The sequence below is a fragment of the Hyla sarda genome, chromosome 2 (assembly GCF_029499605.1).
Source record: "Hyla sarda isolate aHylSar1 chromosome 2, aHylSar1.hap1, whole genome shotgun sequence".
In the NCBI taxonomy this organism is placed as follows: Eukaryota; Metazoa; Chordata; class Amphibia; order Anura; family Hylidae; genus Hyla; species Hyla sarda.
The window spans coordinates 238,917,758-238,930,290 of record NC_079190.1 but is presented as its reverse complement, the minus strand read 5'-3'; the positions used below and the strand labels follow the sequence as shown (position 1 = coordinate 238,930,290).

Below are 12,533 nucleotides of genomic sequence, written 5' to 3'. Positions count from 1 at the left end.
TTCCAAAGACATTTATGTCTTTATGTAATACCATGTAATTACCAAAATTTGTAATACCATTTCTTCTGAGCAAGGAAATACCCCATATGTGGACGTAAAGTGCTCTGCGGGCGAACTTCAATGCTCAGAAAAGAAGGAGCGCTATTGGGCTTTTGGAGAGAGAATTTGTCTGGAATTTAAGGCCTTGGGCGTTTACAAAGCCCCCATGGTGCCAGAACAGTGGACCCCGCCACATGTGACCCCATTCTAGAACTACACCCCTCACGGAATGTAATAATGGGGGCAGTGAGCATTTTCACCCCACAGGTGTCTGATAGATTTTTGGAACAGTGGTCCGTGAAATTGAAAAATTTTATTTTTCATTTGCACAGCCCACTGTTCCATAAGTCTGTCAAACACCAGTCGGGTGTAAATGCTCACTGCACCCCTTATTACATTCCGAGAGGGGTGTAGTCTCCAAAATGGGGTCACGTGGGGATGTCCACTGTTCTGGTAGAATGGGGGCTTTGTAAACGCACAGTGCCCCTGACTTCCATTCGAAACAAATTCTCTCTCCAAATGCTCCTTCTCTCCTGAGCATTGTAGTTCGCCCGCAGAGCACTTTACATCCACACATGGGGTATTTCCATACTCAGTAGAAATGGAGTTACAAATTTTGTGGGGCATTTTCTCCTATTACCTCTTGTAAAAATGGTAAATTTGGGGAAAAAAAAGCATTTTTGTGAATTTTTTTTTTTTTTCATTTACACATCCCAATTTAACAAAAAGTCGTCACAGCAGAGATTGAAGTGCTGGCACTGCTCTCCCTCTATATATTCTCCCTTAAACAGTCTGTGTGCATGCTCTAGCAGCGTATCTTCATGTGGTGGTGCTCATGTACTGCGATAGTGATAGGATGAATGCAAATCCAAATAGTCAAGAAGAAAGTACAGGCAACTCACCACGTTGTAGTATCTTCGTGTTTATTACTGGGACATGCAGGTAAAGCGGCTCCACGCCACACCGGGATGCCGAACACTAGTGCGTTAACCGATGACAGCTGTTTCTTTCCTTTCAGGAACTTCAACTGATCGTCTCCATTCACCTGTGCACGTGACTATATATCTCCTCCTTTACTTGTGACGTCGTGCCGAGGTGAGCGGAGCTTCAATCTTACAAATAGATTTACCAATATTAGATTTATAGAAAAATTACTTATAAACCATAACATAATTGTGTATAAGTGAAAATAGCATTACTGCTGTGGTAAAAAACTGTTTAAAACCAGGCTAGTAAAAACAGAACCATTTGTAACCAAACCGATGTTCAGAGAAAGACTCCCATATCTATTCTATCATTTAACCCCCTCATGTCTTGCGCTCCCGTCCTCAATATCCAACGGGCTTCTATTTCTCTTAATTTTTTCACATTATCTTGGTCTGGTTTTATTTTGACTTTTTCTATGCCTAAGAATTTTATATTTTTGATGTTTCCTGCATGTTCAGAGACCACGTGTTCTATCAGTCGCGGTGAACCTTTTTTTGTCACTATAGAGTGCATGTGTTCTCTGAATCTGATATTCATGGGTCTGATTGTACTGCCTATGTAAAATCTCATACATTCACATATGATTGCATATATTACATTTTTGGATCTGCAGCACATGAAATCTGTTATTTCTCTGGTAATGCCACCTATATTAATACTGTTGCCAGTTATAAAATGGTGGCACCAGTTGCAATTTCCACATTTTTTATTTCCTCTGATTATTGATTTATTTAACCAGTTTTCTTCTGTTGTTCTTTTTTCAGTTATTTTACTTTTTACTAATTCTTCTTTTAAATTTTTTGTTCGCTTAAACGCTATCATGGGTTTTTCTATTTTTATTTTACCAAGAATCTGGTCTCTTTCTATTAAATGCCAGTTTGTGTGTATAGATCTTTTAATTACTTCATGCATGGGACTATATTTGAACGTAAATGTAAACCTCTCTTTCTTTATGTCCTCATCTTTTATTTTAGTGTGTTTTCTGTGTCTCCTATTTTTTAATAGTGTGCTCCTGTCAATTTTTTTAACTCTTTCTAGTGTGTTTTTTAACATTAGAGGTGGATATCCCCTATCTTCTAACCGTTGTATCAATTCATTGGCCTGAGTATTAAACGCCTCTTCTGTGCTATTTATTCGTCTCAATCTGAGTAGTTGTCCATATGGTACTGCTACTCAGATTGAGACGAATAAATAGCACAGAAGAGGCGTTTAATACTCAGGCCAATGAATTGATACAACGGTTAGAAGATAGGGGATATCCACCTCTAATGTTAAAAAACACACTAGAAAGAGTTAAAAAAATTGACAGGAGCACACTATTAAAAAATAGGAGACACAGAAAACACACTAAAATAAAAGATGAGGACATAAAGAAAGAGAGGTTTACATTTACGTTCAAATATAGTCCCATGCATGAAGTAATTAAAAGATCTATACACACAAACTGGCATTTAATAGAAAGAGACCAGATTCTTGGTAAAATAAAAATAGAAAAACCCATGATAGCGTTTAAGCGAACAAAAAATTTAAAAGACGAATTAGTAAAAAGTAAAATAACTGAAAAAAGAACAACAGAAGAAAACTGGTTAAATAAATCAATAATCAGAGGAAATAAAAAATGTGGAAATTGCAACTGGTGCCACCATTTTATAACTGGCAACAGTATTAATATAGGTGGCATTACCAGAGAAATAACAGATTTCATGTGCTGCAGATCCAAAAATGTAATATATGCAATCATATGTGAATGTATGAGATTTTACATAGGCAGTACAATCAGACCCATGAATATCAGATTCAGAGAACACATGCACTCTATAGTGACAAAAAAAGGTTCACCGCGACTGATAGAACACGTGGTCTCTGAACATGCAGGAAACATCAAAAATATAAAATTCTTAGGCATAGAAAAAGTCAAAATAAAACCAGACCAAGATAATGTGAAAAAATTAAGAGAAATAGAAGCCCGTTGGATATTGAGGACGGGAGCGCAAGACATGAGGGGGTTAAATGATAGAATAGATATGGGAGTCTTTCTCTGAACATCGGTTTGGTTACAAATGGTTCTGTTTTTACTAGCCTGGTTTTAAACAGTTTTTTACCACAGCAGTAATGCTATTTTCACTTATACACAATTATGTTATGGTTTATAAGCAATTTTTCTATAAATCTAATATTGGTAAATCTATTTGTAAGATTGAAGCTCCGCTCACCTCGGCACGACGTCACAAGTAAAGGAGGAGATATATAGTCACGTGCACAGGTGAATGGAGACGATCTGTTGAAGTTCCTGAAAGGAAAGAAACAGCTGTCATCGGTTAACGCACTAGTGTTCGGCATCCCGGTGTGGCGTGGAGCCGCTTTACCTGCATGTCCCAGTAATAAACACGAAGATACTACAACGTGGTGAGTTGCCTGTACTTTCTTCTTGACTATTTGGATTAACAAAAAGTCGTCAAACACCTGTGGGGTGTTAAGGCTCACTGTACCCCTTGTTATGTGTCTTAAGGGGTGTAGTTTGCAAAGTGTCCATAGTTTCTATAGTATGCCATGTGTTTTTTTTTCTGTTATGGAACCATACGGGCTTCCTAAATGCGACATGCCCCCTAAAAACCAGTTCAGCAAAATTTACTCTCCAAAATCCCATTGTCGCTCCTTCGCTTCTGAGCCCTCTAGTGCATCCACAGAGCACTTTATGTTCACATATCAGGTATTTCCTTACCCGAGAGAAATTGAGTTACTCATTTGGGGGGGGGGCATTTTTCCTTTTACCTCTTGTAAAAATTCAAAAACTGGGTCTACTAGAACATGTTAGTGTAAAAAATTGAGATTTTGAATTTTCTCCTTCAATTTGCTGCTATTCCTGTGAAACACCTAAAGGGTTAACTAACATACTGAATATCATTTTAAGGGATGCAGTTTTTATAATGGGGTCATTTATGGGGTATTTCTAATATGAAGACCCCACAAATCAACTTCAAATCTGAACTGGTCCCTGAAAAATTCCGATTTTGAAAATTTTGAGAGAAATTGGAAAATTGATGCTGAACTTTGAAGCCCTCTGATGTCTTCCAAAAGCAAAAACATGTCAACTTTATGATGCAAACATAAAGTAGACATATTGTATATGTGAATCAATATATAATTTATTTGGTTTGCTTATTTTCCTCACAAGCAGAGAGCTTCAAAATTTTTCATGAGATTTTTGAATTTTTCACCAATAAATGATGCAAGTATCGACGAAAAGTTACCACTATGATAAAGTAGAATATGTCACGAAAAAACAATATCAGTATCAAATTCATAAGTAAAAGCATCCTAGAGTTATTAATGCTTAAAGTGACAGTGGTCAGATGTGCAAAAAATTCTCTGGTCCTTAAAGGGGTTATCCAGGGAAAAACTTTTTTTTTATATATCAACTGGCTCCAGAAAGTTAAACAGATTTGTAAATAACTTCTATTAAAAAATCTTAATCCTTTCAGTACTTATGAGCTTCTGAAGTTAAGGTTGTTCTTTTCTGTCTCTGTTCTCTCTGATGACACGTGTCTCGGGAACCGCCCAGTTTAGAAGCAAATCCCCATAGCAAACCTCTTCTAAACTGGGTGTTTCCCGAGACAGGGCTCACTCTAGAATTGGTCATCAGCGGATCCACAGCATAAAATATTCTGCAGATCAGTTATTTGTGACCCTACCCTAAAAGTCTATTTGTATACATTGACACACTGACTAGCTATAGTTCTCTTCCAGTTAGTAGCTAGTAGTAAGTATCTTTACATCTATAGGAGAACATTTTTCAGACATCTTTTCCCCTGTGGGTTGCAGGGTCCCAATCTATATCCCTGTTTATTCCAAAGACATTTATGTCTTTATGTAGACTAACACTTTAATATAAATGGTTCTGTAGTGTCTTGTTAAAAAAAACAAAAAAAAATTAATAAGCAATTTGAATGTACAATACAAGTATTTCCCTGCAGTTGTTATCTTTTTATTTATTGCCAGCAATGTGAATGTTAAACTTTTTCACTTCTTGATAGAGATCACCAAAAAGGTATTCACAGTACTGTGTACATATGGTCAGTAAGATAAAATATTAATTGATTGTAAACTATTTAACAGTGATGCACTGAGCTATTTTACGTAAAGGTTCCGGTGAATTCTTATTAAACTTATTTCAGTTTTATTTTTTAGGTTAGTGGAGAAGCTCAGGAATTGTTCTCTGTTCGACATGGTCCAGTACGGTCTGCACGAATCTTGCCTTCTCCTCAAATAAGTAAGTTTTATAATAGTTTTTGAACCTTGGCTTTATGTATCTGTTACTTGTTTTTGATATTTTAGTTAGGTTAGAAGTTGTTGTTTTAGGCCTGCTCAGTCTGCATATTTATAAGTAATTCTAAATATTCTAAATCTTCTAAATATTAAAGCAGGTTTCTAGTCTAAAAAAAATTCTATGGATATGAAAGACCATAACAAAAAAAACAACACTGAGAAAACTAATTTTACACAGGACCTACTTCTTCTTCATGTGTAAAATGTTTGCCTATGAAATCTGCATTGTTAAAACAACATTGTTAAGCTTAGAAAGAAATAATTATTTACGATCTATTTCATCAAGTTTTGTGTTTTTCTTTACAATGCAAATACGGTATATGTCATAATAAGGCTTCTTTCACACTGCGTTTGTGACACGGCATTGTGATGGCTTTCGGGGGAGCCGGGGAGAATAGCATGGGATAATTTCTCCCACTGTTCCTGTCAAAAAACAACGGTGCCCGGCAGCCCGTATAATAGTAAATGGGAGCTGTCATGACCCATTGTTGCCCGTTGTTCCCCATCACGAGAACGGGCGTTAAAGTCACAAAAATTAAAAAGACACTTTAACGGTCATTCTTGATGGGGAGCAGCGGCAGTGTGAAAGGGGCCTTAGAAGTAAACCGAAAAAAAAAAAAAATTTTTAGGACCATTTTATGAGCTGTAGTATTAACAAAGATAGTACCAACAAAAAGAAAGATTACTTTATTGTTAGCACAAGTATAAACTATACTTCATAAAATGGATTTTGACTTGAAAAGTATAGTCTGCTGGAGGCCCGGAAAAATTATCTGAAACTTAAAGATTAATAAACACATTTTAACAAAATTTGGTCAAAACATACCTTACTCATTGAGAATCAGAAACCCAACATAACATGTTTTTCTTTACTAAGTTTGTTCTGCTGTGCAATTATTTTCCTATTATTTCTGGTTTGGAATGAGTAAGAAATGATGCCTAATTATTAAATAATCAACATTATTACTCTTCCAAAGCTAGTCATACAAGTGACTAAATCAAATCCGTATACTTTGCATCAGAAGCCATATTTAAGTGCAGGGTTCCAAACTTCCTTCAGGTGTACTAATGGTACAGACTTTTTAAGTACATCAGTAGGTTGAAGCAAGACAGAGGTACTTATAATGCCGTTTAGAACAGACTGTTTAATTTGTTCACCCTTCACCCATTGTACAGTGCCAAAAATGATATTATTCTGCTAGCTCACACATGTCTTGGTTTATGATGGAGTCATGAACAAAAGACATAATCAAGAACTTTAATTACACTCAAGATTGCTGTAAAAAGGAGAAACATATTCCTGACTTTTATCACCATCTGCTAAGCAGCAGGATTTAACAGAAAAGAAAAAGATTCCCATCTGAAGCAATTAAGTTCTTGTGAAGATCATGTCCAGAAAATGTTTTTGTATAGATTTTATACAGGGATCTAAAACATCAGTCCTAAGAATAACGGTGACACATAACTGTAGCCAGCCAAATGAATGTAGCTAGGAGCCAAAAAGACCAAACATCTAAGAAACTGCAAGGCAGGTCAACCTAAGCATTGGAAGGTTTTATGTTAAGGTGCACTGCCATCATAAAATATAGAGATGCTGTAAATGTCTTGGAGACATCTTTATTATTCTTTGCCAGATTGTATGGATAAAGAATTGGCAATGTTGGCTTTGGTGACCGTGTAAATATCAATGAAAACATTTTTAATGCTTGTTTCTTTGAATTCTGATTTCCCAGTAATGACTCATACCAGTGTTAAATACATGTTTTATTGGTATTTAATAGTTGAGATATCTTGTCTTTTCATTAGGATTTACCATAGGATCTAGTATATTAAGGTCGTAGACCTCTGGGAGCATATTCCCTATAAAGTAAACCTAAAAAAAAGGAGAAAAAAAAGAAAAGGTGCTTTCCTAAGGAAAATAATTTGCTCCGGAGAATATTCCCAATTCTATGTAAAAGGGAACAGAATCTTTTATCCTCTTAAAGGGGTACTCCTGTGGAAAACATTTCTCTTTAAATCAACTGGTGGCAGAAAGTTAAACAGATTTGTAAATTGCTTCTATTACACAATCTTTAGCCTTCTAGTACATTTTAGCAGCTGTACAGAGGAAATTCTTTTCTTTTTGAATTTCTTTTTTGTCTTATCCACAGTGCTCTCTGCTGACACCTCTGTCCGTGTCAGGAACTGTCCAGAGCAGCATAGGTTTGGAATTGGGATTTTTTCCTGCTCTGGACAGTTCTTGATACAGGCATCAGGTGTGAAATTCAAAAAGAAAATAATTTCCTTTGTAGCATACAGCTGCTAAAAAGTACTGGAAGGGTAAAAATTGTTTAATAGAAGTAATTTATATAAATGGCCCACCCTGTACATTATACTAAAGTTTAACCACTTTCGGGCAACTCAGGTGTATGGTGGCTTCACAATTCTCTACTAACTGCTGATGTCGCTTGAGAGAAGGTGGTCAAGCTTGCTGGGATTTTCTCTGCCTGATTTTAACTTGTTTAGGGACAGGCAAGCTCCCACCAGAGCTGGCTGGCTGTAGCTTACCCCTTCCCAAGGAGAACACAGGAACATTCGGTATATGCCATACATTCATGTGTATGGGAAGGTCAAGAGAAATAACTGTTGAATGAAATTATCTCTCCAACAATTGTTTGGCCTACAGTTATTTAACAATGTATGGGTATCTTTCTTCCCATCAATTAAATATTTGTTTGGCAACAGTAGAGTTGGTTCTACAAAATTGCATAACAATCTTCCCTCAGATCATTCTCTTGGCTGATGGTGGTAAAGGGGGTTAATGGGGAGTTTGAATAAATGAGCCAGATTCTGTGACTTACCTAATACCTGCTCAGAGTATTCACACTGTACAGAATTTCCTTTTCTCCCTACACTTTATTACAATTATTATGATCAGTGTAGAATGAAGTTTCTGGTAGGGACTTTTAATAGGTGCCAATTCTTAGGATAGACTGCCAATGTACGATCTGCGGCCAGCCACCATGAAGAACAGGCAGTGGCACTCACTTTAGGAGTGATTGTAGATATCAAGAATAACCTGATAAAGTAATAGATAGCATATTGGGTAGAACAACCTGGAAAAAAAAAACAGTGGGAAATAGTGATACAGTATATAGTGACTGTTGACTATAGAGTCTTTGGCAGGAGAGATATGTGGGTCTGTACTGTTTTAGGCTTTGCACATGGGGGTTGGTATTTTAAGCTTAACTTGAGATAAAATAGATGGCCAATGATTACTAGTGGTACTATGTATTCCCACTGTCAATCACAAATATTCAGTCCTGGATCTGTATTCATTGCAAAATAGCCAGTCTGTAATGAAAATTAATGTGTTAGAGTTATAAGGTTTATTCCTCTCCGAAAAGTAGGAAAATAGCAGTCTTACAGTTATGATACCTTTTAATGGCTGACAAAAATAAATCGAATGATGTCACTTTGCGAGCTTTCGATCCCGAAAGAGGCTTGAAGGTTTCCATGTACTATCATTTAATTTATTTTTGTTAGCCATTAAAAGGTATCATAACTGCAAAACTTCTATTTTTCTCTCTCTTAGAGGAATAAACTTTTTTTGTGTACCAAACCTTTTCAAAGTTATAAAGGTGTGAGACTAGGCTTCTATTACATGTTAGCAGCCACGGGTAGTTCTTGCAGTTAAGCACTACTTGCTGAGCTGGGTCATTAAGTGCAGTGTGGAAATTATCGCCAAACTTCCAGAGTTACTTATAGACAGTTTACATACATGTTGGCACATAAAAGAACATTTTTTTTTTTTTAACCTTCAAGAGAATAAAAATTAATATTTTAGTTGAAGTACATGTGGAATATTTAATATTTTTATTTAAACTCAGTTATTTAACAATAAAAGCTCTGACTGGAAAACCCAGGAGCATTTTACTGGTAGAGTTAGATCAGAATGGTTTCAAAACAATTCCTTTCAATGATGATTGTCGTCATTATTTTTATTATTATTACTATCAATAGCCGGAACATAGAAATATAATTCCTTGCCATTTTGAAATTGCTTTTAGAATTAGGACATGTTTTGTTCAAAGACCTCATTTAAATACGAAAAAAAAATGGATAATTTTTGTATGGCTGTAAAAGGCAAATTCTGACCTCCCCACTTAACCTTCTCTGCAAATGAATAAAGCTTTGAAAAGCACAGAAAGGCATTTGACTAATATCTGGAATCGGATAAAAGCGAGCCGTGTAATAGGACTCAGCAGCTATCTAACGCACCAGCTTAATGATTCTGAACAAAATAAAATGAATTGTAACGGAGCTGATGATTACCATCAAGCAAGGCTCACACACTGTTTTACTGTGGAATAGTAAAAGAAGGATTGTTTAATGTTGGAGTCTGCTTCAAAAGACTTGGCACAATCTTAAAAAAGATGTCCTTACGTGATAAAGAATTCATTCCCAGGTGTGAAGTGAAAAGTTCACAGCTTCAGCTAAATACACTTCTGAGCGGCACATTTTAATAGGCCCCAGCTTTCACTTCTCCAGTAAATAAAGGCCTACAATCATTAGATAAGCTGTCTGCATTATGTCTGTACATGGTGTTGCAGACAGCTATTACAGGGCGGCTTGAAAGCAGCCCTTTATTGTGTTCATTCTAGGAGTCATGTCGAACGTGTCAGTAGACAGATACCTTCCCATTTTGCTAACACAAAAAAAATGTTTTACCATAGTAAGTACATTGTACAAAAAATTAGTTAATAATAAAAGTAGGGTTTTTGTTGCATTATGTTTGTTAAAATATTCAGTTTCAGAAAAGATTTTTGATGTTCTCAAAAAACAAAATATTACTATGTTGCTAATTTAATTTTTAATTATGAAAATTGTTTGTGTTTCATAAATAAGAGTAAACTAGGGCTTAATTACAGGAGTCCATTATCACACACACACACTGGCCCTGATTTATCAATCAGCCTGAAACCCTAATTGTCTGGTTTTTCCCACAGCAGACAACCACAGCTAAATTTTCACTTTACAAGAGCTCGTTAAGATATGAAAGTTGAGCTGTGATTGGTTGCTGTGGGAAAGACCAGACAATTAGGGTTTCAAGCTGATTGATAAATCTTACCCAATGTATTTGTATAATCAAAGTACAACAATTGCACAAACTTTGTGGTGAGCTTTTAACCGGCTGGGTGTTCTACAAGCCACACAGCCCCATATATAAAGAAAATTTGTCAACGGTAAATCACACCCAGAGCTGATGTGTCAAAGAGGCACCCCTCCCTACCTTGACTGACATGTAGAGCTACGTGCTGGAAGAGGAGCCCTGTTCCTTAGTCATTCAAGACAGGGAAGAAGGAGGCTGAGTACAGTCTCTTGGTCATTTCACCTCTGGGTGTGATCTACAGCTGACATATTTTTTTTTTTTAACCGGACATGTCAATAAGTTTTTAGGTCATAAAATAGAGCTTTGTTTTATAGGGCTTTTGACTCTGAATCTATACATTCCTTTCATTATTTAATTGACTTCTCCTGCACCGAAATATCAGAGTTTAAATAGATATGCAATTTAGGCTCAGGAGGCCACTGGACATTCCCCTCAGCTGCTAAACCCAGTATTTATTCCATTCCAAAGCTTTCAGCCGCCCAAGCGACCTTTTTCAAGCACAAGTAAACAGGGACCAATTGTGATATAAATATGGCAGGGATGTGGAATTCCTATTGCAAGACGCCCAGGACATGCAGTTCCGGGCGCCGGGCAGGTGAATTTTTCTGGCCCGGATTCGGGCAAGCAGGGCCAGACCTGACAAGCACGGCGGCGCTCAGAGGAGTGTATGGAGCGGGCTCCCGACTCCTGCCCGCTCCATACTCTGCAGCCCCCCGGCTGTTTTCAGTAGCCGGGGGGCGCCGCTAATAGCCAGCATGCGGCGATCGCCACGGCTGGCTATTAACCCTTTAGATCGCCACTGTCAAAGCTGACAGCAGCGTCTAAAGGGACATGTGAATGCTCCCTTGTAGGCTAGTGGGATGGATCGCCATCCCCCCCCCTGCTGCGCAATCGAGGGGGGGGGGGGGGGTCGGGATCCACTACAGAGGTAACCGGAGGGCTTACCTCTGCTTCCCTGATGTCTGTGGCTCTGTCATTGATAGAGCCTCGCCTGGAATAAGCTCTATCAATGGATCACAGAGCACACAGATCAATGGAGTTCAATGGAACTCTATTGATTTGTATGAGGAATCTAATGATTCTTCCTAAAAGTCTTCCTCAAAAAAAAGTTTTAACAAAAGTTTAAAAGACACACATTAACTCCTTCCATGTTAAAAGTTCAAATCACCCCCTTTTCCTATATTAAAACGTGTAAACATAATAATAATAATAATAAACATATTTAGTATCGCTGCGTGCATAATTGTACGAATTATTAAAATAAAACATTATGTATCCAGTATTACAGTAAATGAGGTAAATGTAAAAAATAAAACACAGAATTGCAATTTTTTAAATATCCCAGAAAAAAAAAGTTAAAAAGCGATTAAAAAGTCAGATCAATACCAAAATGGTACTGATACAAAAAACAGATTATGGTGCAAAAAAGGAGCCCTCATACAGCATGGTATGCAAAAAAAAAAACCAACAAAATAATAAAAAATTAAAAAAAGCTACAGGGGACAAAAAATGGCAATAAAAAAAATTCGAAAAAGTTAAGAATTTTTTAAAAAAATGTGTAAAACATGACGAAAACTATACAAATCCGGTATTGCTGTAATGAGGCCTTGATAAAGTATCAAAACAACATGTTAGCTCAACCACAAGGTAAATGGCGTAGAAAAGAAAACCACCAAATCTGCAAAATTATCTTTTACTATTTCAATTTCACTTCACCGATTATATATATTTTTTTTATTTGGTTCAGAGAATGTTATTGAAAAATTAAAAGGTATCATTATAGTACAGTGACCCCCCCGACCTACGATGGCCCCGACTTACGATCATTTCAAGATACGATGGCCTCTCAGAGGCCATCACATGTTGAAGGCAGCATCAACATACAATGCTTTTGTATGTCGGGGCCATCACATAAACGGCTATCCGGCAGCGCAGACTGCTTCACCTGCTGCAGGATAGCCGTTCACGGTGTGCCGTGTGCCCCGTCAATCACTTACATGTCCTCGGGACTCCGGCTCATCCTCTTTGG

At 37.0% G+C, this 12,533-nt stretch overlaps 1 protein-coding gene across 6 annotated transcripts in view; it reads left to right on the top strand.

Annotated features, from left to right (window-relative positions):
• The window catches only part of BCAS3 (BCAS3 microtubule associated cell migration factor), a 1,340,542-nt gene that overhangs the window by 104,897 nt on the left and 1,223,112 nt on the right, over positions 1–12,533 (top strand). For all 6 annotated transcript variants that reach the window (XR_008888692.1, XM_056556703.1, XM_056556707.1 and 3 more), the window contains exon 6: positions 5,215–5,296. Coding sequence is in view for 5 of the 6 variants with exons in the window: in XM_056556703.1 (XP_056412678.1) it covers positions 5,215–5,296 (82 nt within the window). In the remaining variant the exon portion in view is untranslated. The remainder of the gene's footprint in view (positions 1–5,214; positions 5,297–12,533) is intronic.